The sequence below is a fragment of the Megachile rotundata genome, chromosome 13 (assembly GCF_050947335.1).
Source record: "Megachile rotundata isolate GNS110a chromosome 13, iyMegRotu1, whole genome shotgun sequence".
NCBI lineage: Eukaryota > Metazoa > Arthropoda > Insecta > Hymenoptera > Megachilidae > Megachile > Megachile rotundata.
Window position 1 is genome coordinate 15,447,131 of NC_134995.1, and position 26,327 is coordinate 15,473,457.

General features: G+C 32.7%; 4 protein-coding genes across 12 annotated transcripts in view; 2 read left to right on the forward strand and 2 right to left on the reverse strand.

Moving 5' to 3' along the window:
* The first annotated feature begins 354 nt into the window (after positions 1-354).
* On the forward strand, positions 355-2,023 carry LOC100883608 (uncharacterized). 3 transcript variants are annotated; one of them, XM_076539033.1, is made up of 7 exons: positions 355-705; positions 778-1,149; positions 1,235-1,288; positions 1,373-1,402; positions 1,472-1,546; positions 1,626-1,668; positions 1,737-2,023. In XM_076539033.1, exons 1-6 carry the CDS (start codon positions 355-357, stop codon positions 1,638-1,640), a joined length of 897 nt encoding a protein of 298 aa, XP_076395148.1. In that variant the 3' UTR covers positions 1,641-1,668; positions 1,737-2,023. The 3 variants fall into 3 exon arrangements, with proteins under 3 accessions (XP_076395148.1, XP_012153461.1, XP_076395147.1); XM_012298071.2 differs by having other exon boundaries at positions 1,472-1,538; positions 1,624-1,668; XM_076539032.1 differs by having other exon boundaries at positions 1,472-1,531; positions 1,624-1,668.
* mbc (dedicator of cytokinesis protein myoblast city) lies at positions 1,964-14,322 on the reverse strand. Of its 7 annotated transcripts, XM_003708510.3 has the most exons (23): positions 14,062-14,318; positions 13,794-13,976; positions 13,504-13,717; positions 12,893-13,134; positions 12,076-12,821; positions 11,812-11,968; positions 11,572-11,742; positions 11,130-11,510; positions 10,835-11,050; positions 10,429-10,751; positions 10,005-10,353; positions 8,935-9,033; positions 8,378-8,568; positions 7,958-8,308; positions 7,353-7,877; positions 7,122-7,253; positions 6,770-7,049; positions 6,469-6,692; positions 5,781-6,393; positions 5,600-5,709; positions 5,061-5,186; positions 4,121-4,379; positions 1,964-4,035 (listed from the first exon to the last, which is right to left on the reverse strand). In XM_003708510.3, exons 3-23 carry the CDS (start codon positions 13,544-13,546, stop codon positions 3,574-3,576), a joined length of 6,000 nt encoding a protein of 1,999 aa, XP_003708558.1. In that variant the 5' UTR covers positions 13,547-13,717; positions 13,794-13,976; positions 14,062-14,318; the 3' UTR covers positions 1,964-3,573. The 7 variants fall into 7 exon arrangements, with proteins under 7 accessions (XP_003708558.1, XP_012153462.1, XP_076395115.1 ...); XM_012298072.2 differs by lacking the exon at positions 14,062-14,318 and having other exon boundaries at positions 11,812-11,965; positions 13,794-13,994; XM_076539000.1 differs by lacking the exon at positions 14,062-14,318 and having other exon boundaries at positions 13,794-13,994.
* Positions 14,323-14,351: 29 nt separating this feature from the next.
* LOC100874983 (acyl-coenzyme A oxidase 1) lies at positions 14,352-20,185 on the forward strand. Its single transcript, XM_003708509.3, has 12 exons — positions 14,352-14,537; positions 14,858-15,070; positions 17,033-17,192; positions 17,262-17,430; positions 17,496-17,619; positions 17,699-17,818; positions 17,884-17,999; positions 18,073-18,242; positions 18,334-18,496; positions 18,582-18,925; positions 19,002-19,254; positions 19,343-20,185. The coding sequence occupies exons 2-12, from the start codon at positions 14,956-14,958 to the stop codon at positions 19,601-19,603; spliced, it is 1,995 nt and encodes a 664-aa protein (XP_003708557.2). The 5' UTR covers positions 14,352-14,537; positions 14,858-14,955; the 3' UTR covers positions 19,604-20,185.
* Positions 20,186-22,565: 2,380 nt separating this feature from the next.
* The window catches only part of Sdc (Syndecan), a 73,178-nt gene continuing 69,416 nt past the window's right edge, over positions 22,566-26,327 (reverse strand). Inside the window, exon 5 of the mRNA XM_012298079.2 lies at positions 22,566-25,981. Coding sequence (XP_012153469.1) covers positions 25,800-25,981 — 182 coding nt within the window. The 3' untranslated portion in view covers positions 22,566-25,799. The remainder of the gene's footprint in view (positions 25,982-26,327) is intronic.

Below are 26,327 nucleotides of genomic sequence, written 5' to 3' on the forward strand. Positions count from 1 at the left end.
GATAGCGCAACGATCTTTTATTAAACTGACCAATGGTTTTTCCCGTTCACATAGTACATGATTATGATAGGAATCCCCGATATATAAAAACGTCTTCATATATAAATCCACTCCTAATCACTTGTCTTTATCCGTCGCAGTTACAGACTGTTAAACAGCTGTTTTTATAATCAGGTACGTTTGAAATATAAAGATATTGTGTAGACAGCACATATATATATTTAAATCTGTTGCTTTGCAGGTTAATAATCATCTAGTTACAAAAAGTATAATTACATTTATTAATAATCTAAGTACATATGTCATTTACGAGCGTAAAATTCAAGCGATACGTTTGAGTCAAATTTTTGAATAATGGAAGGTACCATAAAACCACCAGCTCCATTATCCAATACGGGAGATATGGCTCAAAATTGGACGAGATGGAAGAAAGATTTTTTAATATTCATGGAACTTAGCAACTACAATGATAAGTCACAAGATATAAAAGCTTATCTCTTGAGAAACTACATAGGAGAATATGGACAAAGTATTATAGAAAAGATTGTTTTTGAAAATGCAGCTGATAGGGATGATATGAATAAGTTATTAGTAAAACTTGATGGACATTTTACTCCTATAAATGAAGTTATGGCTAGATTTCTCTTTTTCAGTAGATTTAAACAACAAAAGGAATCTATTGAAGATTATATCAGTGACTTAAAAGTATGTAAATATAAAATATTGTCAAATGTTTTTCTTAAATTATATATGTGCTGAATTAAAATTTTTCTACAGAAAAAGGCAGAAATTTGTAATTTTGGAAAGTTGACAAATAGTTTAATTAGAGACCAAATAATTGCTCATATAGGTGATAAAGCACTTAGAAAAAAATTGTTTGAAGTAAAAAATCTTGATTTATCAAAGTTAGTGTTAATGTATATAGAACATTATGCTAGTATAACACAAAAATCACAAGTTCCCTCAGAAAGCACAAAACAAAATGATACAAGCCATAAATGTTGGAAATGCAATAAAAAACATCCTCCAAGAAAATGTCCTGCTTCAAATTTCAAATGTGCAAATTGTGGTGACCTCCATCACTTTACTCAATGTTGTAAAAAGAACAATCTTTCAAAGACTGAAACAACAGAAACAAAAATGTATAATGTATGTTAGTTAATATTTTATTTTTACATTTTATTACAAAGTTAAATATAAATATAAATTATATTTTTGTTTATCATTATTTCAGCCAAATAAAAACGTATATCGTAGTAATACAAATTTAAGAGCAGGAAATATTCAGGTAAGATAATAGTGATTGATACAGATATATTTTATGTTATTGAACTTATAATATTTACTTGTATAAAATTTTCTTCTAATGTAGCATGGTAACACTACAACTACTGAGGCACTGGCAAGTATAGTATCTTATTTTATGATACTTAATAAGACAGACTTAACTGAATAATTTTTTTCTTCACAGCTTCCTAGTGCACCACCACTTGTTGATTATGGCTATAAATTGTATCCCAATTTATATAATGTACACAGTAATGCAAAATAAGTATAATTTAGAATAACATTTTCATAAAAATAGAAATTAACAATAATCTTTTGTATATTATTTTTGTATAGATAAGTATGCAAAGTGATAGTATGCAGACAAAAGCAGTAACACCGGTAAGCGAATAGTTTGAATATTTGAACTTAAGTGATTAACTAAATTAATGTTTTCTACTTTTATATAGACTGTAAACGTGAATTCGCAACATGATACAACGAGTACACAAACAAAAGAACTTGAAGCAAATACCGATGTTCCGAAAAAAGATAATAAAGAAACTTGTATTCTTTCATAGAAGTACATATGCAGTATGTTATACGAGGATCTAATTTTTTATTAAAATATATGACAAATTTATTATGTTTAATAAATAGAGGGGCACATAATTGTATTAGTAAATAAACAGTAAAATGTGTAAAGAAATAGTTATGTATTGTAAATAACATTAAATAAATTTAAATTTTGACATTATTAACGTTATTACAATGATTTATAAGTTAAAATAAAAAATTATCATAAACATTAAAAAGGAAACAGATGGCACATTAAATATCCGCTACACCGTGTTTTCTGTCAATGGTAAAATTAAGAAATGAACTAAAAATATACGCATATAATTATAATATTCTATTTGTTATTAGTTAAAAATAATGATGAATTTTGTTGACGGTCTTTTTTAGAAAAATATGTTATATAACATTTCTTAAATGATACATACAACTTACTAAGTAAATAAAATAAATAAAGCACTAATCTCTTTGGTATGAGACTCACGTGATGATCGCAATAAAAAAGTGATATATATTTTATTTGATTTGATATTGTAAATTTGTTACGTATTAAATGTATTGAAAATATAGTAGTATTATTATTGATGCAATGCTTTATAACAAATTTTTATAATTTTGTAAAAATACATTCAAAATTCGTTTCAGTGTAAAATAATCTGTCATGGTGTATAATATACCCACATAATAAACGCGTTATAAAGTCACTAATGTATAACATTTTTTTACTATATATCAGATATGCAACTGATCATTCGATTATGATTCGAACTTATATAAAATTATGTTTTTATCGCTTTAAATAATTTAACATTTTACAAGTCTACAGATATCTTTTGATCAACTGGTATATAAAAATCAAATCCTTAATATATTAAATCACATCAGAGTGGTAATGCTTGAATAATGTTACTTCATGAAAAGCAAAATTATATATGTAGAATATGACCAGCGATCAAAAGCAAATTCTAAACAAGTATTTTAAGTCTAGAAATAGATTCCTAAATTGTTCGATTAATATAAGAAACAGCAACAGCAACAGTAACAATTTGTTAAAAAATGTGTTACAAAATGACATAAACATGTACTGTAAAAATCTATAGAAGTATGCCTAGAACTGTAATATTTACTCCTAAGTATATTATGCATATTTTATATACGTGTCTCATGCAGAGAGTAAAATTCTTTACGAATCAAAAAGTTCATTGCGAATAATATTCCGATTTAAATGCGCACTGTATGTTATTTGATAGTTGTAAATACGAAATCCAAAATCTGTGTTTCGTAAATGAGTTTATAAAATATTTAGCAAAACATTTACGATAGAAACACACTTCTGTTTAAAAATATAAAAACTGTAAATTTTTCAAAATACGTTGACATTTTTATCACCAGTTCATTAATGGTATATATCGTCCGTTCGTTTCTCGAATGGATGGACCAAAGGCAAGTGTTATAATATTACTGTTATATAGATTATATAATATTATAATATTAGTTGAGTAACATCATAATTGAGTAAACACATTGTTCATGCTAATGACAATGTGTTAAAACGTTACCCAATTCGTTGGTGTTCCTTAACAATGGTAGATATTATTTGCTTATACAAAAAAGGTACAAAAGGGATGGTAACTTTCTAGCTTCCTATTGTTAAACGAATGTTATACATAAATATTATTAGACGTCACTCTCGGTGTACTGGCAAGACAAATGATCGTGGAATAATTTAGATCAAGTCACGGACGGATCCTGACTAAAGTTGTCTATATCCGAAGAAAGCATCAGTTTATTCAAGATATAAGAAGGCGGTTTTTTTGGTTTTGGCGGTGGTGTTGGTGGCTTCGTCTGAATGTCAAGATCGTCTGTAGGAGTTGGAAGTTTATTTTTTGACCACTGTCCTATAGACCGATTCAAATTATTTATACTGCCTGTTCCGCAATAATGAGTAGACAATTCTTCTGGCAGATTACAATAATCCGCCTCACGCGTTTTCATGGGTAAAGGTGGCGGCAGGTCATCTTCGGACGCTGTACTATCAGTAGTACCGATACTATCCCTGTTTCCCTTTCCTAAACTATTCGAATCTATTCCATTATTTATATTTCTTAAATAATGTTGAGATTGCCCGGATAAACGATTACTTATTCTTCTTTCTTTTTCTACCTCTGATCTTAAAGGACGCTTTGGTGTTAGCTGCACAAAAATTGTACCTTCTCCATTTTTTTTCTGTTGCTGATTCCACTATTACTAATCATGCTTAGAAAGCTTAAAGGTTTACCTCTTGACGGAGTTCAAATACTGGAGTGCTAGGGTAACTGGATATTAACGGAGTAACAGGAGTCGTTGTATTTTGTGGTATATCTGTTGTGGTATACCACTGACTTGTTGGTTGGTCACTTTTTGTAGATGTTGCCGAATCACTTTTTCGTGAACTTCTTCGTTTTGAATCTTTTTTCTTATATGTTCCTGGACTTGAACTTCCTAGTGCCTTTTGTAAAGATGCTGTTGATAGGATGTGTGAACGTATAGAAGCATTCCTGTGTATCATCAATATATACTATTAATATTTTATGAGAATATTTAAGCAGTTAATAATAACAGAACTAACATTGTACAAACATGTAGCTCGTTATTTACCTATTTAGTAGGACAATCGGTTGTGTTATTGAAGATATTTTATTCAGGATCAAATACGGTAGTGTAAAAAAAAATATCATGCAGATACAAAATAGCAAAAAAGAATGAAAGAAGATAATGTAGTATATACAAATATAATTTTGGTAACATATATGTACATATGTAGCTACTCAAATTAAAATCGAATAAAATAATTTTTCAAAAACAGAACCAAGTATACTTTAAATGATACAGCAAAATAATCAATGAATTAACATATAGAAATTACGATACGTATAACATAAATGTTAAGCGCAAAGGAATTCTGTACGCGTATATATATAAACATGTGTACATATACAAAAAATGCTAGGTACGAAGGAAGGATAATAGGATATTGTGTTTATCAGATCCAACAGCGATATTCCTGAAATCATACATAAATTATTCTAATATTCATTCACGAACATGGAAATAGAGGATCATAAAATTACTGAGAAAAGTTAGAAATTGATGTATGTACATTCTCCGGTTAATATGCGTATGCGACTACTGTTTCGCATACGTATCTACTTTTGTGCATACTGTCCTAATGCCTTTACCTTGATAAATTGATGTTCTGAGTACCAGATGAGGGTGTATTGTTGTTAAAATTGAATGATGCGAGCGACTTGAATGTTGCAACTTGGGATCTCGTAAGGGAGGATACCCTGGAGTGAGTTCCACAGCTGAACGAGATAATTATAAAGTAGTCACATATAATAAAAAATACTGCAGTATTTATCTACACCTTTTCGTTTCTTTTTTGAAAAAATACCTATTCCAATATTTATAAATGGATCTCATTTTTACATGCATACCGATATTCACATTATGCAAAGTATAAGTGTTTGATGATTTAGGGACATAAGGATTATAGGGATATAAGGATCAAGGAGTTCAGGAATTTAAGGATATAATGATATAGGAATATGGCACACACATATTTTACTTTTATGACACAAATAGTATTTAAAAGTAAACACATGTATAATCCAAAACCAATGATAATGATCATGATAAGATGGATGATAATAATGTTAGAACAAATAGTAGCAATATTTGCAGCGAATAGTGTTTATATACAAGGATTAGTACTTACTCTGAATTCGTCATATTTGACTCGGATAAGCGATGATTGTCACCCCTCGCAGCTTGTGTTCTTCGCATAGTTACAGTGTGAGTTAGAGTCTCAATTTGTAAATCGCATGTCTGCAGGCAATATATATGCAACAATTAATTTCTATCTAACAAATATTGTACTCATCATTGTGTTAAGTTACCCTCTTTCCATATTTGGCTTCCACATGATTTCTCAATGATGCAAAACACTGTTCCAAACGTTGATGAAACGGAGTCAAATCTGGAGGAGCGCGTGCCTTGTGTAGCTGAACACCGATACTCAACAACGGAATTTGCTCAGCAATCAATCCTTCTAGCTTCAGTAGATCAGAACTCTCTTCGGTATGAGCACTTCGATATTCAGGATTGAGAAACGCTTTTTCATAATTATCGATACCGCCCATCACAGCAGGATCTAGTATACCATTAAGTTTCATACTAAGTGGATTTAATGGAAGACTGTTATCAGCTTTGTGCGATATAATAAGATCTCTTAATGCAGTATTCGTAGCTTCCATGGTTTCGATCGCGTTACGAAGAGGACTGACTAAGTAAGTTTCGCTGGATGTGACAGGAAAGCATCTGAGAATGCCTGGCAAAGGATGACTCGTGACAAGCACTGTTCTCTCTAGCCATAATGAAGCAAATTCATTATTGTTAATGGCATTTGTTTCTTTTTCTTTGTTAGCAGAATTTGCTATAGCTTGACTTATGTCTTTCTTTGGTGCCGGTCTTGAGAATCGGAAACGCTGAACATCATTCACTCGATGATACCTTAAATTTAATTGTAAGAAGAAACTTCAAGTTTTATTATAGTAATTTGTTACAAATATTGTACCACATTTTTACCTTAATACTGCTTCTGCTGTTACAGGCTTCCCACTGAATCGGTGTCTCTTCTCGTCCATTAGTGGATCCACCTTATTAATTTGAACATATTGGTGATTGGATTCTAATATTTCCGGAGTAGGAGGAGACAACTTGTTCATTTGCTCTGCATTTGGTAATTGGTTTAACGTCCGCGAACAAAAATCGCTAAGACGTTCGTATTCTTTTCCGCGATAAATAAATATCTATAAAAAAAATAAATATTTTATTATTTATATTATTTATCTAAATAATCAGTTGCAGTATATATTAATTTCAGTACCTTATTTTGTAAGAACGCTGGATGTCCTCGACCGTAATATGCAACTCGAAAATATTCAGGTTCAGGTCTCAATTGCTTCACGATAGAATCATAAAATTTAGCCATGCGTCTCAATAATACCGAAAGTTGTAAATAATCAAAAGTTTCTTCCTCATATTGAGCAACCAATTCTTTGCAGACTGCAAGTGCACATTCCCACATTTTACCCTTGTCAAAATATTCGATCATATCATTGTACAATGCTTCTTTTAACTCACGATGGGTTTGACACGATAAATACCTAAATAAAAAACTGTTACACTTCCAAAATGACAATTGTTTCTCAAAACATAAAACTATTTATAAGAAATACCTATGTGATCTTAAAAGTGGTGGCAGTGGTTGATCGCTCCAGGCTAATAATTGACTGTGCAATTTTAAGGAGTATGCTGCTTCCGTGTAATTGTCACATTCTAAATGTAACTCGCATAATTTGTTCACATATCTATAGAATAAATATTTGGATGATGTTTAAATTCTACATAGTGTTCCATAATTTTAGGGTGCTACTTAAAGCATGAAAAAATGCTGATTATATACGCACCTGATATACATTTCTTTTCTGTTTATCTCAGAATAAAATTCTAGTAAGTTTACGATACATAACATTCTATGTTCCTGGGATTCAGCATGAATAATATCGCGATATTGTAATAAACGTTCCATGAGTTTAGCTACTGTATCAACAAAACGTAATCCTTGTTCTCGCATAGTTGAGTGCTTTTCACAAAGATTACCCATTACTTGAATCCAAAGTAAACGAAACTGTTCGTCTCCCCTTCCTCCCTCAACCAAAATATCCAATTTTGCAATCATTTCGTTTTCATACTCTATAAAATTAGCTTTTATGTGAGCAGGATCCCTCTTTGTATCGCCGTACCCCTCAGTGATACGTGAACTGTAAAATTCACATTGCATCATGTCAAAAAATATAGGTATGGTTGCTTTCCTTAATTCGCTTTCTGGAATTAATGCCATCTCTAATATTGCTCCAACCAAAGATGGAACAAACAATATTTTATGTTGTCCCAAATTAAACCACATTGATCGTATTTCAAATGCTGTTTCTCTATTAAAAAAAGAACACAAAATTTAATGACATCTGTACTGTGGATGTCTTCTTTTATATAACTTCATATAAATTTATACCTGCGCATATCATTGTAACGTGAAACAATACGATTACGTTTTGATGGTGTAAACGTCTCTAATTGCAACGCTGGTTGGGTCAAAAATGCAATTGCACAATGAAAGAAATTAGACCACGCCTGCTGTTCAAATTCAGTGAAGTAATAATCTCTGATAGTACCCGAGAAGTAACGTAACGATTTTAAAATAATACTATTTTGAAGCATAATCATTTCACACCAATCCCCTGGAAATACGCTCTTAGACACAAGATCTTTGAACACTAGCAATATTTCCATGAGGAAATCAAGTAAATCGAATGTAGTACGAAAATGATTTATATAAGTTTCATAGTGATGTTGCGTCATTTGTCTGAAATGTACACGATATTAAATATAATTTCTTTCTCAATATTCCAGACTTTTTATACTTGTCTTTTACCTGAATATTGCTAACATAACTGAAACCAAATTTCCTACTAGTGGATTTTCCCTGTCCATCGATATAACAGTTTGTATAATAGTGCGTAAGGCTGTAAGCATGATTTCTTTTACATCCTGCACTGTATTTCCTATATCCTTCCTAAACGTTAATTCCAAGATGTCAGATAATATCTTGACGCACAATTCTACCTACACGGACATAAAATAGAAACATGTTTCTTATTATAAGAATCTTTAAAAACATAATAGTAAAAAAAGAATTGAATAACATAGCAATTAATACCATTCCTGGAAATTTAATGTAAAATATTTATCACAAATGATCAATACATCACATGTTAATCGCCATATCAATCCAAAATCAACTTGCAAGTGTAGTCTTGTTACATGGCCGTGGACGGACCTCCACGCATGAGAAATCAAGCGTTGTATAAGTGGAGTACTATTCATATGACTCTTTTCATAATTTTTTCGTTCCCGTAGTCACGTCCAGGGCCATGTACAGAGACTCCACTATAATGCATTCAAATTCTCCATGTGTGGTTCAACAATTACCTCTTCGGAGTAGCCGCGGTGTTGGTTGAGTCGATGCCGATTTTCGCCGAGCAGCCTGGCTACCTTCGCCACGCTTTTTCCAGGCGTACTTGACAGCCCCTTTATAGGCCAATAACCAAAACCAAACCAAACACAAAAATGAAACAGCCCTATGTTAGTTAGAATATAACGCCGATTTATGCATATAAATAAAGTTATGTTCCTTAATATTGCCCATCACCCAAGACAAATCATATTTTAAAACTGCATGCAAAAGGGATGCAGTGCTTGAAGCAATAGAACAGTACTTGTAAAAGGGCAGCAACACTACATTAAATACGAAAACTTTTACAGAAGAAGGCCCTTCAAGAAATGGTTGAAAATTTATTTCAATGATACATGTCCTTGTATAGATTGATCAGAGATAAAGTGAAGAGTCAGACACATGAATAATGATTTATATTTTATGGATTTATTTAGATAAGTTATATGTATCAATTTAAACATGCTATATCAGAGAATAACAATGCAATTTAATTATCATGCTGTAATCAAACTTTACAGAGGATGTCTTTTATTTCATAAAAGAGTGTATATAGATTCTATTATACTGATTACTATTTAATTAAATAAACAATGAATAATGTAATTGAAATCAATTGGAAGTACTACAAAATAAAGACACCCTATTTAAGGAATAAATGCCAAATTGATGAGATTCACAGAAAAGTGCGTGGCGGAAGGATGTCAGGCTGCACGGAAAGCACAAATAATGACACTATTCGTAAGTTCATGTGAGAGAGTTTTAAATGCGAACGAAAAGCTCCGCTCACATTTTGACTATAACAATCATGATAGAAATGATACATGAAATTTGCAGCGCCCTAAATGTATAAGACGTACACGGTGTTCCCAAGCTTTGCTATGCTATGTTAACATTAACATGAACGAAGCTTTGATAAAAATGTATCAAATCACTCAAGAAAGATTCTCATATTTGAATTACGAGCAACAGCTTTAAGTACTTCTATTTTCTTTCACATAAGATCTTAAACGATAATCATTATATTTTATAACGTGGCGTATCTTACCTCTTCTTTAGCTTCTAATAAATCTCGAACCAAAATAGTGATTCTAGGTAACAGAATTGCCCTGCATTCTGCGTTTAGAAAAAGAGGACTATGAACAATATCGTTTACAGTCATCATCTTTTGTTTGGTCAATCTTCCTGATGGCAAAGTAACTAATAAGTCAGTTAAAATTACGCTCAATTGTTTGCCGCTATAGACACGCAATAGATGAGGTATAGTAGTTGGTAAATATTTAAGGCATGCTCCTTGGACCAATAAGGTACTATCTGTTTCGTGTCTCATAAGTTCAACGATAGATTTTAATAACTCTGTCAGTGTCTGAGAAAATTCTTCCTCATCTTGGTTTAATCTATTGTGAAATAAATATTAAAGGGATACAGATGTGATTATCGAAATTAATATAACAAAATTAAAACATACATACTCGGTGAATAGAAGACGAGATTCTACAACAAATCTCATACAATACTGAAGACTTTTCATTGTTTTAAGAAGTATATCACGCTCCTGCCCATCGTTATTAGTTGCATTATCTATGCGTTTACGTAATACTGCTATTAATTTTTTATATGCTAGTGTAGCAGAGAAACTCTCAGAGATATATAAATCCAATACTGGTTGAAAATGTTGATATTTTCTATCAGACACCAAACCAATAATATATAACAAACATTCAAATACCATATCGTCATAAACATCGCTGTCTGAATTACTCATTAGTATGTTAAACAAAGCGTCTAAAACATCCTAAAAAAATGTTAATAGTAAATTAATACCTATTAATTATTTCATTTATTTCATAAGAATATCGATGTAAAAAATGTGCAAACCTGTAAAAATTTGACTACTTCTTCCCCATCAACCTTCATCAAGGCAGCTAAGGATTCTTTTAAGTCGGTGTTATGTGATGCCCAGTTTAACAAACCTAACAAATCTACATTTTGCGTTAGTTTTGTTGAACAAATATTAGTTGCTATCAAAAAACTATCTTTACTACTTAAAGCAAAGGATCCCAATGTAGGTTTTTTCTCAGCATTTAGTTCAACCTAAACAGAATGGATTATTAGTCCTAGAAAATGTCTAAATTTTATAAATAACAATAATATAATTTTTATATTGATTTACCAATTCACCCCTTGTTGATGGCAGTTTTAAGTATGAAATATCAGATTCTTCATACTTCTTTTGATCTAACTTATAAACTAATAATTCATGCTGTATATCTTGCAATGTTGTTCCATTACGTTGCATTAATTTTACATAACTCAAAGCAAAAGGTCTCTCAGATTTGTCCTTTGCTTCGTTTGAACTGCGATGCTTAAACGTGAACTTCAAATGAGCTTGTTTAAATTCTTCAATAGGTACAGCAATTTTAAAGGTTTCACACCACCTAGGTTTGTCTTCATGATAATAAATAACACTACGATATTCGTCAATGGGGGAAGCTCCACCACCCAATGTCATAACTCCTGGTATTGGTACACCACTCTCATTGCATACTTTAACCTATGAAGAAACAAAATAATGGCGTATGTCCAAACATTTTAATAATTTTAAAAATACTAACCGTAACTTCGACATTTTTGTCTGTAGACTTTGATCCTTTATTAAATTCACCACTAATTAATGTGAGATATAAGTCATTTCTCACATCACCTGGTAAAATAACTTCTGGAAATCCCATTTTTCTTGCAATAGCAACATTACCAAGTACTAAATGCGGATTTTCATCGCGTACCTAAATATTAATTATTTATAAATATCATGAAATGCATTTTTAACTACTGATTGTAAAATTAAAATTTACTTGTTTTGGATCACCCCTAAGCAATTTCAAGCTAGCCCATAATCCCTGACCACCTGCAAAACTGCCACTATTACCATTATTGCTCTTTTGAATATTTGTTTCTTTTTGTGAAAGAATTCTACGTAATGTGCCATCTAAGCTTTCTTTCTCACAACATCTGAAACGATATTAAAAACACCAACAAAACAAATTCTACTTAGCTGTATTCATAAGTTTCCTATGAACACAATCATAACACAGACTAAAATAAAAGCTTACACTTACTGTACAAATGGAATGAAATGATGGTGATCTGAGTCACCTTCGAGTTTACCAGTAATGTATAAAGTGATATCCATTGCTGCTACACCAAATGGTCTCCTCATATTTTCACTGTTTTTAGTTTTCTGATTCGTCTGTGCAACACTTGAACGTCGGTGATCAACATCTTTAGCCTCCATACCTCCTATCCTAATTACATAACAAGCTAAATAAACTTTATCCCTGGCTAAATCTCTGGAGCCAAGGTCTGTAAACAAAACACGAAGATTGTGAAGTTGATCTATATCTCTGGCAAGCCCCTCCTTACTCCATGATACCACATAATTTTCAGTAATTGCCTTCATTTCACGACCATCATATAAAGTTAATAATAATTCTACATCTTCAGCCATTTTACATACAAAATTTCTCACGCTAACAAAAAATATATGCGAATATACAGGTGCTTGTGGTTTTGAAGGTTTTTTTTTAGTATCATTAGCTGCCTTTCTTATTCTTTCTGCAGCTGTTTCATGGTGATAATATAATTGAATTGTACTTGTCTCTTCAGGATTAAGAACATTTCCATGATCATCACGAACAACCATGTCCATTCCCAATAACTGATTACCAGTATCAATTTTAGCTGTTGCTAATCTTTTCATATGTTTCAATTCATCCACGGTCAATGTGCCACTTAAAATTTTGCTTCTGTATCCTACTAATTCTAAAATTTGTTGCTGCATTGTTCTGAAGTGTTCCGAATGAATCTATATGCAAGGAGATTATATCAATTTTTTAGTCATTGAATGTGATTTTATGAAAGCTTGATGATACTGACCACATATAAATGTTTCCAATGATGTCCCCATTCTCGCAAGACACTTGTAATTTCATGTATTAAACAATCCATATTAGCTGACTGTGGTTGAATATGTATATAAGATTTTGGAAAGATTCCACATGTTCCTCTAAGTTTATTGCGTCCATAATACCAATCTCCACACTCTTCTAATATGTATACTACTTCTCCGACATTTAATCTTAATGCATTAGGAGTTCCATGTACGAAGTTGTGAATAGCTGTGTAATACAAAATAATTATATAGAGCAGAAACAGAAATGAAAAGAATAAACGTTTCAGTATTAGTTAATTATTACAATATCATATCAAATAAGAAATGGCAATTACTGTATAAATGATGTCATGAAAAAACTATAAATTATTTTAACAATACCCATAAATTAATTAAATACATCTAAATAAAATAGTAATGATGAACGCATGTAAGATTTTGTAATATTAAAAAAGAAATAGAACAATTATTGCACATTGATATTTCGCGCGCAAAAGAAGAACTAAGACCTAAAATATTATCTTGTTGGGGCACCTCCCAGGATGTTAAGCTTTATAAAGGCTAAATTAATAACCTTCAATAAATTATTCCTTACCAACTCCTAAATGTTCTTTGACCGGCTTCCATGCCATTGGCATTTTAATTGAAGATTTATTATAACAATATATGTACACTAATTACATTTCGATTCGCCCGTTTGTTGTGCGAGCAAAATACGACCCTTTCAGCTTGACATTTAACTGTAATACGCAACCATACGCAACAGGATTGTCAGCTTCAAGTTCCGTCAGATATCGCTGTTGTCGCAACTGCAAGCATAGAAATATTATACCTAGATTGTGCGTTCAACCAAAAGACTGAAAATGTTAGATAAAGATAACATGCTTTGGTTTATCGTTCCATCTTCGTCTAGTAGTGTTTAAAGTGCCTATTTATTCATCCCTTTACTTCCTTGTTTCACACGCAATTTAACGATCCCTTCTTGTTTGCTTCTACACATTGGTAGAGAGAGACAAACTGATGAACATGCAGAGGTTTTCTCCATCTAGTACTTGTTATGTCTGACTACTGGAAATAAACATACATGTGCTCATCATCTCCTATGAAACCGATAAGCAAGAATATCATTTATCATTCGAGATGGATACTATACTCTTAGTTAATCCATAAATTAAATTGCAGGTTCATATATTCTGGCATAGCAGTTCTAACTCTGCAACTAAGTGCACTCTTGTTTGAACGGTTCAGCACAGAATATGTACTAATAGGTGGTAGGGAATGAAATGCTTTTTTTGATACCGTGACGGGAACTTCCTTCTCTTAGTTGCCACTTCTTCTAGGGAAACCAAATCTACACAAATGTGTATAATGTGTACCTATTCATTGTCATTGTACACACACAATGAAACATCGGATCAGTAATACTAGTGGCTACAGGTATATCAAGACTAATCATGCCTTTGTTTTCGAGGGCATATAAATCTGTGGGTCAGAAGCGAGTCATCTGCTTTATCTTCGTATAAAATTATAAAACACTTCTGGAGTGGCTGCCAACCACAGATTATGTTTTATAAGCAATTCAGTATTTTCTACCATCCTATGGGAAAAAGAAGACAAATCGTATCGGACGTAAGTAAGAAGATAAACGGGTAAAACAGATAGAGTTGTCGATATTGCTGCTTTCTACTACTTATTTGAGGTCCTCGGATCACAAATTCGTGTGCTCTCGAAAATAAAGGCATGCTTAATCTTGTTACATCTCTAGTCAATGCTTCTGCTAAACGAAATGAGAAAGTTGTTAAGTAGTTCGGAAAGATTCGTAATACGGAACGTAAATTAATATTGTGCAGAAAAACTGGTTATAGATTTTATACCTACACAAATGTATCATGTTTATCGTCACAGTGATGTATGCATGTATATGTGAGTATATTAAATCTGTTTTCCAGATAATACGTACATAACTACTGTAGCAAACGTGACATTCGTTGGAGCGCAGACAGCGTGGACAGTGTGTATTAATTCGTCAACGAAGCAATAGGAGGAAATGAGTGTGAATAAAGACTTGCAATATGAAAGAAGAAGATGCACTTTCAATCCTACCGAGTTGACTCATTTCTGGGATGGCAGTCAGCTGAAAACGGAACAACGTCATGAACGGGGTATATAGCTATTTAAACATTTTTCATGTTTTCTAATAACAAGAATTTGCGAGCAAATGACACTTTCGTTTAAAAGACTAATTGAGTTTAGAAAAATCTTGAGGAGATATTTTAAGTGTTTTTGAAAAAATTTGTAGAGATATGTCAATACTACATTATTGACTGCAAATTACAAGACTATACATATTTTTTTCTTGAGAGGACATGATCTGTGACTCTCCTACTTAGGATAAAATTATGAAGCACTTTGCACTGCAGCTGTTTAACACATTTTATGGATAGCAATAAATTTCTTTGATATTAAGTATAACATGATTTGAATTGACAAAGTAATTATGTGCACTGTATTATCATAGAATGTGATATGTATATGTATGAGTTAAACTCGTTTTAGATACAATATTTTGTAATTAAAATTCAAAGTTTAATGTGCCAAGATCCATATGTAATCGAATATTAACACTTTTCCCAATAATGATGTTACTAAAATAGTCACAACCCTTGTTATGGAACCTGAGGAAGTAATATGTTTGGTCAGTAGTTTTAAACCCATCATGACTTGCTTTTCTTTAATATTAATATTTTTTTATTCTGACTGTATGAAAGTGAACACTAGTTGTTCAGAAACATTTTATAGACAATTTTTGTTAGGATAGTTAAAAAGGGAGGTACATTCTAAACACGTATTTATGGTGAAAGATGAACGGGTAAAACAGATAAAACAGTCGATATTGCTGCTCTCTACTATCTTTCACTCTGGGGTCTTTAGAGATTACAAATATCTGTAGTCACCGCTATATTTTTAGTATTTCCGAATTATCAATAAATATTTACTTTACACTTCCAAATTTCAAAGTTCACATATTTCGTAAGTAAGATCGGAATTATTTACCATATTTTTGCAGACATGTCATTAATAAGACATTGTTATACTCTGTAACAAAACTGAACATCTGTAATTTTTTATTTGGCGCGGATTACTATGCAAAAAATTAATTATGTAAATAGAAATGCATTACAAGTGCAAAAAAAGACAAGTAATGTGTTTTCGTTTATCTTTTCGTAATTAGTTATTAGCGTCTTTAAATGTTTTTGATAATCAGTTACGTGACTTTGCTATTTTTTATTTTTGCCAAATTATTAAGAATTGCAAATTACTAACATGTGTAAGTCAATAAAGATGTTTTTGAGAGTTAATTTATGCTTTAATCCTGGAATTTGTATCTTTTCGTTTCTCCTTTACACTTAATTGGTATCCAAGTCCGACGGAAATTTCTTATCCTTGCGTCTTCCACTTCCGCTGACATCTACTTCGCACGAATCGTGTTTTCTATATACTTGAAAATCTGAGTTAGTCAAAAAATATCTTCTTTACATGAAACATTGTCTTAGTTAAAAACAAACACTTAATATTTTCCACATCATAGCCTATTTTTGGCATTCATTCTCTTCATTCAAACATCATCAACATCCTCTAACATTCCTACGTCCTCAAACGATCGCAGCATTCGTCGAATGTATGCACATTTTTATTACTGCCAATAAAAATACTTTATGATGTGAACCGAATAAAATATATTATAATAAATTTAAATATTGTAATGAATATACACGTGTTTCGACAAATTGACCATTGGACTGCGCTAGCCGCTGACAGTATGAATTGAATGAATCACAATTTTTTTTCTGTTAAATTTTTGTATTTAACTTTGACACTTTCCTCTCAGGCTTTTTGTATTTTAAGAACGAATTGCGTATTTACTTCTCCTTTTTAATGTGCCGAATATGAATATTGCATTCATGTTTGACGGAAATAATAAAAGCGCATTAAAAGTTCAAAAGGAGTTAATTTCGGTGATTGCCAAACTATGTAACAATAATCAATACTGTATTTAGCATTTCAAAACGAGTAACATGACGTATCAAAGACTGAGAGAGTAAGTTAAAATTTTTACATTTCAGAACAATTTTTCTTAAACGATCCAGAGCTAGTTGATAAAGTACCAATAAAATATAAGAGCCATAAAGAAGTATACGAAGATGCAATACGAAAATCCTGTAGAGTATTGCAGAAAATACGAGAGTTACAGGAGATGGGAAAAGGTGGCATCGATATGTTTTCGTAAGTTTTCGAACGGTACAAGTTTTATTTTTACATTAGTTTCTGTTTTATACTTTGTACCCTTTTCAGACATGTTCTGGGTGCCATGATTGGATCTGGAATAATAAGGGAAGGAAATCCGCTAGTGTTACATTATGTCATGTTCATTCCTGCTATTATGGGGCAGGGAACCATAAAGCAGCAAGTACATTGGCTATCCAAATCTTGGGGTGGCAGCATTATTGGGACATATGCTCAAGTATAAAGATTTAAAAATAATCAAATAACTACAGTAAACTTAAATATTGATGTCTCGTATTTTAGACTGAATTGGGTCACGGAACGTTTATCCGTGGTTTAGAAACTACAGCCACATACGACCCACAGACACAAGAATTTATCTTGAACAGTCCTACTTTAACATCGTACAAATGGTGGCCAGGTGGATGTAAGTATTCCTCTAATGAAGTGAGAAATAGCGATCTTGTTAATGAAATAATAAAATTCTTATTTATATTAATTTCTAGTGGGTCACACCGCAAATCATGCCATCGTCGTAGCACAATTATACATCAAAGGAGACTGCAAAGGCGTACACGCTTTCGTTGTTCAGTTGAGAGACGAAAATACACACGAACCTTTACCAGGTATGTGACTAACTGTTGATCTACGAGAAAATGGAACTAATTTATTAAATTTTTACAATTCTCAGGTATTAAAATTGGAGAAATTGGAACGAAATTAGGGATGAATGCAACTAACAACGGTTTCCTCGGATTCGACAACGTTAGGATACCGCGGGAACATATGCTAATGAAAAATTGCCAGGTAAGAAAAATAGTATACTTAGTTCAACCATATTTCCTGACAAGCCCTGTGTCAAATAATTTATGTTTTTAAGGTACTGGAAGATGGAACATATGTCAAATCACTGAACGATAAATTAACCTACGGTACAATGGTATTTGTTCGAGTAGTGTTAGTGCATGATATCGTACACTATTTATTAAAAGCTGTTGTAATTGCGACTAGATACAGCGCGGTGAGACGTCAAGGACAAATCAATGCAGAGTGAGGAAACTTTCGAATGATGAAATTCTCAAATTAGGTCCAGGAAAAAATATCTGGAATTCGTATATTCCTAATTACGTTCGTTTTTCAGTAAGCCTGAAGTACAGATCATCGATTATGTAACGCAACAATACAAAATTTTCCCACATCTTGCTGCATGTTTTGCATATCGAATGTCCGCAGATGCAATTTGGAATATGTACAATGTCGTTACCGGCGAATTGGATAAGGGTGACATGAACAAATTACCTGAGGTATTTAAATCACACCTTCTCCAATTATTAACTATTTATCCTTTCCTGTAATTTTTCTTTTGTAAAAATGTATTTTCTTTTGTAGTTGCATGCTTTAGCATGTTGTATAAAAGCAGTTGCATCCGCAGATGCAGCTAACGGAGTAGAACAACTACGGTTGGCTTGTGGTGGACACGGATACATGGATGCTAGTAACCTGCCGAATCTTTACGGTTTGGTAACTGCTATTTGTACATACGAAGGAGAGAATACTGTCTTGCTATTGCAGACGGCTAGATATTTGGTGAAAGTTTGGAAACAAGCTTGTAGCGGTCAGTCACTACCGGAATCTATGCAGTACCTTACAGCTTATACAAAAGGAATTAAGCAAGCCCCATGGAAGAATACTCTGCAATGCATTGTAACAGCCTATCAAGCTGTAGTTGCAGGGTAATTTTTCTTAAGCGTCTGAGAAACGAATGTTAATGTGTATAGAGTGCAAATAAAAAATATTTTTCATTCGTAGGAAAATTCGTTCGGCAGCAGAAAATATACATTTGAGAATCAGTAAAGGAGTACATTTAGAAGATGCTTGGAATCAAACCGGTATTGAATTAGCGCAATGTGCGGATGCTTACTGTCGAGCATTCGTTGTGGAGAAGTTTATAGAAGGGGTACAGAAAACTGTCGTATCAAAAGAGTTGCATCTGGTATTGTCTCAACTGTGTGAGCTATATGCCGTGTATTGGATTTTACAAAAACGGGGTGACTTCCTTCAGGTGAGTTACTAATATATATTTGCGACATTTAAAAATTCGACATGTTTTAAATAAGTGATACTATTAACCAAACAAAATTTTTTTTTAGTTTTCTTCTCTGAAAAATGAAAACATCCCACAACTTCAGTCGCGCCTCGAAGAACTGTTAGCGGCAATTCGTCCGAATGCCATAGGCATCGTTGATGGGTTCGATGTTCGCGATGAACTTCTTAATTCGGCGCTGGGAGCTTACGATGGTGATGTATACACACGTTTATTCGCAGAAGCTATGAAGAGTCCTTTGAATCAACAAAGTGTGAACGAATCATTTGAAAAATATTTAAAACCATTCCTTAAAAGCAACTTGTAGTGCAATGGTCTTAAAGAACGTACAAGTACATGATACAAGTCTTACTTGTATGTGATAATTCGGTCGTTTAAAAAGTCTTATATTTTATCGTTATCGATTGATATCTGTTATCGTGATTAGAATGCCAATAACTCTTCCCGAAAATCTTGTTTATGTAGGTATAAATGATATTATCTTTAAGGAGGTAAAAAATGGTGACTCGTATTTATTGATATTAATAAAATGAATTTCTTCGTTATAGACGAAGCTCTGTTTTTTAAATGACAGAAAGTTTTTTATTAAATATTGTAGGATTTATGAGATATACTAATTGTAGCAAATTGAGGGTGCAATCAATAGTAAACTGAAAATAGTTTACAATATTTTTTTACAACCTTTATAGAATATCATTGTAAATATTTAAAACAATGAAGTATTTATTGTAACAGGTGCTGAATGATAGGGGTTTGTTTTTAAAAAAGATTTTTAAGAATGTTTGATCATTCCATACGAAGAATTATTATAAGTATGTTATAAAGAAATACATATATATATTTTTCTATGTACTTTTGTAACGAATAAAGTGATTACAGAAACACATAAGTATGTTTGTATGTTTCTCGACGCTTCGAAGAAAAATTACCATCGTCAGATTAACTTCTCTTGTACTGTAGTATTTATTTACAGAATAGGAGTGATGACATACAGTATTGTTCTTTATAACATAGTTCAATTCAAACCTTAGTCATATAGTGCAGAACGACAATTTTGAATTTTGATCGATTCGCATAGGTCCTAGGAACTTTGAGCATCGATCAACCTTGGGTATTCTAATTACACATCTTATACAAGAAAGGAAAGTGATTAAAATTAGCGATGTGCGGATACCCGGTATATAGGATGATTAATAAATCCCTACTTAAAATAAATGTAACGAGTTATTGTTCTTGGGCGGATAATTATTTTCTCGTTTATATATTACACATACATGTATATATTTTTATATATGCACATAACAATTCTGTATATATATATATATACATATACATATATGTGCAGCATATATTTTACACGATAAAGCTTGTAAATGAGAAGGGAAGGGTAGACAATAATTACACTTAAAAAATAACATTGTTAATTACCGTTATCATTAAATATTAATTGTATTCACTTTTAAAATTATTATTCATTCGTCCACCTGGTCTAATAGGTTTTCGTCTAGTGTTAGACAGACTTCGCATTGCTATAGTACTCTTACGGAATTACATCCTCTTATAAAATATGATTTTATTACAATTAGTATTTGTTTTTATTTTTTTTCTTGTCGCATAGAACGTAGACAGCGCATTTCGAGTATTAAATGAGCCACGTGGAGATGCAGCGTACACTGATAGTTCCTTTTCTTTATTTTACCTCTTTCACATTTATCGCTTTTATACCAACGAAAGCGTGTTCGAAATAATTAATAAAAACAATAATTAATCTTTTCGAGACAATAAAGAAGAGAATCTCGCGTCACTCCGCATCGCCACGCGGGAAATTAATTACTATCTAACAAATAATCTTTCGTCTATGTTGCATACGATTATTATTACAATAAAGATTATGATTCAATCTCCGGGTTCCTTCGAAGGAATGAGGGGTAAATTAAAAAATAACAGAATCGATTTTAAAAGGTTAAATAACACGGAAGAAATAAATTTATGGAACTGTGAAGTTTTAGAGTTTCTGAGTTAAAGGCAAAGCATAAAATTGTGGCTACTGCACAAACGTTGTGTCGTCAACTTTATGTGAAACAGACAAAGCAATTGACTTAGTTTTTATTTTAACCGAATCCTCTTAAGGTTCGCCATCAGTACTTTTATAATAATTTATTTTAAAATATATAAAATAAAAAATTACGAGCTCATATGAGAAATTGACGATGACGAATATTAAACATATCTTTCAGATACAATCTTCCTGATACTTTTTAGATAACTTTGATCATTTGCTAGATAATATTTATTTACGATTTTGTTCCTCGTACAATCTTTGCATACAGTAAGTTGTTTCATTTTTTTTTCAAATCAGTATGCTTATTTTTATGTCATTATCATAATCCTGATAATGTTCCTATTTTCCTAAATACTTTATAAACAAACTTCTTATAATAATCCAATGCTATCTTGTTAATTGATAAGGTTGATTTTGATGCAGCATGTCATTATCAAAATGTATCGACTGATAATTTGTCCGTTTCTCGGAATTCTTCATATCTGGTAATGTACATTTGGGTGCAACTTAAATTTTTCAGATTAAAGAAACGATAGGGTAAAAGTTATCTTATTGTTTGCTTTTGATTTTGGGATACCCTTGAAAATTTCCTGGGATATTGATATAAAGAGAGAGACCAAGGTAGACCTGACTACCTAAAATATGACATAAGGACGTAGAAGACTACTTTGCACTCAAATGTACATCAACGAGGTGATTTCTGTTAAAATAATTTTCAACAAACGTAAGAATGTAGTCCATAAAAATTCCAAGAATAATAAGAACACGTTGATTAAATTTAAACGCTTTGCCCATAACGTTAGAACGATCGTTTTTAAATGCAGAAGATGGGCAAACATACAATATAAAGTTTAGAATAATAATTAACAAATTGGAACGATAACTTTCATACACAATTGATGTCCCTTATGTATGCAGTTAGTGTATGGCAGTATTCACATGATATTTTTAGTTTACCCCAACGTATTAAAATCATATAAAAATGGCGCTTCTGTTCCTCCAGCCCAGGTAGAAACATTTACATCCATCTTGATTGTATTATTATATTAGTCTTGAAAAATAAATAGAAACCTAACCATTTTATTTATTAGCATCAAAAATATAGATTCGTCACTGATTTGGTTATAAGAAAATCATTTAATATTGCATGCACTACTTCCTTTTTGTTTGTTTGGTCAATTCGGGCGATAATAAATGCAACGGTGAGTGTACGTAAAATTCATATTATTATTGCACAGGATATAATAATGATGTAACGTTATATATAAGATATTATAAACATATAACATCGTATATATAAAATTATTTACGAAGAATTGAAACTTTGTTTTCAATATTCACATTTATTCGTCAGGTAAACGTCGAAAGTTAACGTCAATTAATATCGTGGTCTAACAGATAGCGCTAGAACCTACGAGATTTTGTATTGCGTGAAAGTAGAGAGACGTAATGAAACAATATTTCCTCGATTAGGCATGACCGAGTGACGAGTCAGGAATTAAAAATTTGCGAATTTGGGAATCTGGGGATTTTAAAGACGTGGAAATTTTGAAAATTTCAAAGCCATCAAACGTGACTGTAAACCTAGAGGTCTGTCATGGTTTATCACTCGTTCATGTCTGTTCCGGATAAAATGATTAAAAATTGTATCTACGAACGCTATTATTTCCAATAACTATACGACGATATCAATTAGTTATTTTCCTCTTATAAAAACAATTCCCATCTTTCAATTGACAATGCAAATAAACATTTACCAATTGACAATCCTGTCTAACGCATTACATACAAAATGTCATTCTTCTTATTTAAAATGTGAAAAGTTTCGTATCGCATTCTACCTGGGAAGAGGTAAACAAGAAAATGTATACTAAAAACATCGGAAATAATATAATTGCCGCCAACGAGTGATCCACAGGACCACTATAAGAAGAGGGATAAAAATAAAATAAAAAATCCAGTGGAAAGAAGGAGTGTAGGGAGAAAGGGGAATTGCTTGGTCCTACGTGAAAAGTCAATAAATTATTACAACGTATATCGCGATACTGATCAACCGCAAGATAAATATCGCGGATGAAAATTCTGGAACAAATAGATATACACGTGATGAAACTGTTTCTCGTATTTCTTTTCCTTTTTTCGCTTTTCTCCCTTTTTTTCCGTTTTAGTATGGCATACGCGTGTCTCCGAGTCAGAGACGAAAAATCATGTACGTATATAAACTTGTGTACGCACGTGTTTCTTTCAAGAATCGGAAAGAGAAATGTTCCTCCTGCGTGCGCGCGCGGGAAATTTAAACGTCTTACTTTTCTCATGGCAAATAGAATCTCTTTCGACCAGCAGAAGAAGCCTTTCTCCTTAAGATATTGTATAAGGTGTTTAACTTAATTTACGGTGGAAGAAGGGAGCGACATTAAGAATCCGTTGTGCTTTGCTGTTTGCTTACGGCATCGATGAATCTCTTCTTGATAGATAAACCGCAATTATTTTTTTCAGCCTCGGCGGAGGATCGAGCGATCGGTTGTAAAAAGAAAAAAAAGTTGTTGGTCGCTTATTGTGCTTAAAATGGCACGTGGAGAGTTTTTTTATTTTGCTAAGTGCATGGCAATCGATACAATCGCGCTCAATGAGGATACTTCCGCTTCGAGGCTTTCGTTTAACATGCAAAACATGCAAATGTCTAACTTACAAATCAGGGTTTCGACGTTATTAATTATCCCATTATCAATTATTATTTTTAACCAAGGACAGGACTGTTAAATAATTTTTAATTAAATTAAAAGTATCAGTACTTGAAACTCTGATTACAAAGGAGAAACATAAACTTTTCGCTGATCTTCAATTGAAATTACAGCTAGAATGAATATGTGTTTGAACATTTAATCTTCTTTATGGTTTTTGGAAGTTTCAGAATGTACCTGTTTCTTCCTGTTTAAGTTACATACGGATTATCAATAAATTAGAATCACTGTATCAATGTGATAATATACGGTTTCAAGGTTGATCTTTAACAGGCGTAAAAGATTTATTTCAATTGCGCTGTTTGGAAATAAATCATTTTCACGAACAGAAAAACGAAGGAGAAACGTTTGATAGCGAATCGGCTTAACTCGACTAAATATCGATATGTAACATCCGACGATGATTACGCTACGATCAATACGATTTAAAGTATAATTTAAAACTAATTATCGACTTAGTATGTTTCAGATTTTCTTTCTAACAAACTAGTGCAGCAGAATTGTGTTTGCCTTTACCAGAAACGCAAACGTTACGATCTCTTATCGCATATGTATTAAATCCACAATTCAATTACTCTACATCGTACTTTATGTATACCAATGAGCTTTTAAAAAATTAAGAACCTTAAATTACAATTTTACCTAATTAGTTTTTCCATCCAGAGTCATTGTTATCTAAGACAAATTCTGTCTTCTAATTTTAGATACTACATTAGTTTCCTCGAATAAATTACGTAAACATATTCTAAAAAAAGAAACAAATATTACAAAATACAATATAAGCTGACACAAAATAAAACGTACACAATGAAGATCCTTCAAAATGCTGATCGGCGAGGAGAGAAGCCAAATGGGATGAAATGCCTCATGGTCAAAGTATTAAAAACGTTTCTACGAATCACGAAAGAGAAGAAGAAACGAAGAAGCAGGGAAAAGAGGAAACGCCGATAAACGAGAGGTCGCGGTTCACAGGATTATTCGCGTCGAAGAGAAATCACGGATCCTTCTTCCTTTCCCTCCTTCCACCGAGGCAGAATGATTAACGATATACCAGCAGCGTTTATCGCCCACGAATTTTCGCGCTCTCAGTTCTGTACAGGGGGTAGGGGGGGAGAGGCGTATACGTACGCTCGAGTACATATACGCTTTAAATACACACGCTGTAAATGCATCTGGAATTGGCCCGATCATGCCGACGATTCAATGGGGCGATTCATCAGCCATCGTCCTTATCTATTCTATTCTATCACACGATAGAACATAAAATATAAAAATGATCCGACTATACAAACTAAACACACATTTATAAGCGAAGGGTCTATTCTCGGAGACGAGATAGTTCACTGTCCTAGCCGCGAGCAGAAAAATATCATGGAGTTAATAGTCCACGTTATTAATAGACTACAAAAGAAAAAGTAAATTGCGATTTAAAGTTCGGTAATTAAACGAGAATTTGGAACTGAAAGGATCGAACGCGCGATCGAAGGATCAGAAAAAGATTAAAGGACGGCGCTGCCCCGTATGAAAGAAGTCTCCCAGTGGTCAGTGCACGAAGTGTTTGACAGGACCCCTCGCGGGAGATTCTGGATGTGTCATATCGTCGGTGTCGGCGCTTAATTCGGTCGAAGGACATCGTCTTTCTCGGCGTAGTATCGTGGGACAAAACTGGGCGGTATCAAAGCCTGATAAGCTTTGTCGCCTCAAGCGTAGAACTCTCGATTATGATGCGGCGCCCCGGGCTTAGGGAACGCCTGAGCAGCTGGCGATCTTCTCGGCTCGTCCAGGGCATACGAGCCCTCGTCCTTCTTGCGCATTCTGTACACGATGAACATCACCACCAGGATCGCGCAGAGCAGACCAACTACTGCGCCACCGATCACCGCTGCAAACAGAGAACTCCAATTAGTTCGATTCTCAAAGTTTTTTACACGATTAATTATCAATTCATATCGATACTATTCGAAGGTTTTCATCTCACGAAACTACATCGTATCCATATTCCCAGCTATGGTAATTATTATTTTTTTTGCGCGATGTACATAATTGCTATGCAACAGCTAATTTCAAATCTGAAGCGCATCCTAAATAACTACACGAGTTACGAGGGGTCTCCGTTAATTCAGCATGTTAAGCTATTCAGCGAATTAATTATGCAGCATGTTTATCGTGGATTGGTTAACTGAATTGAAATTTTGAACGAAGTTTCAGAACGTTATAAATAAATCCTG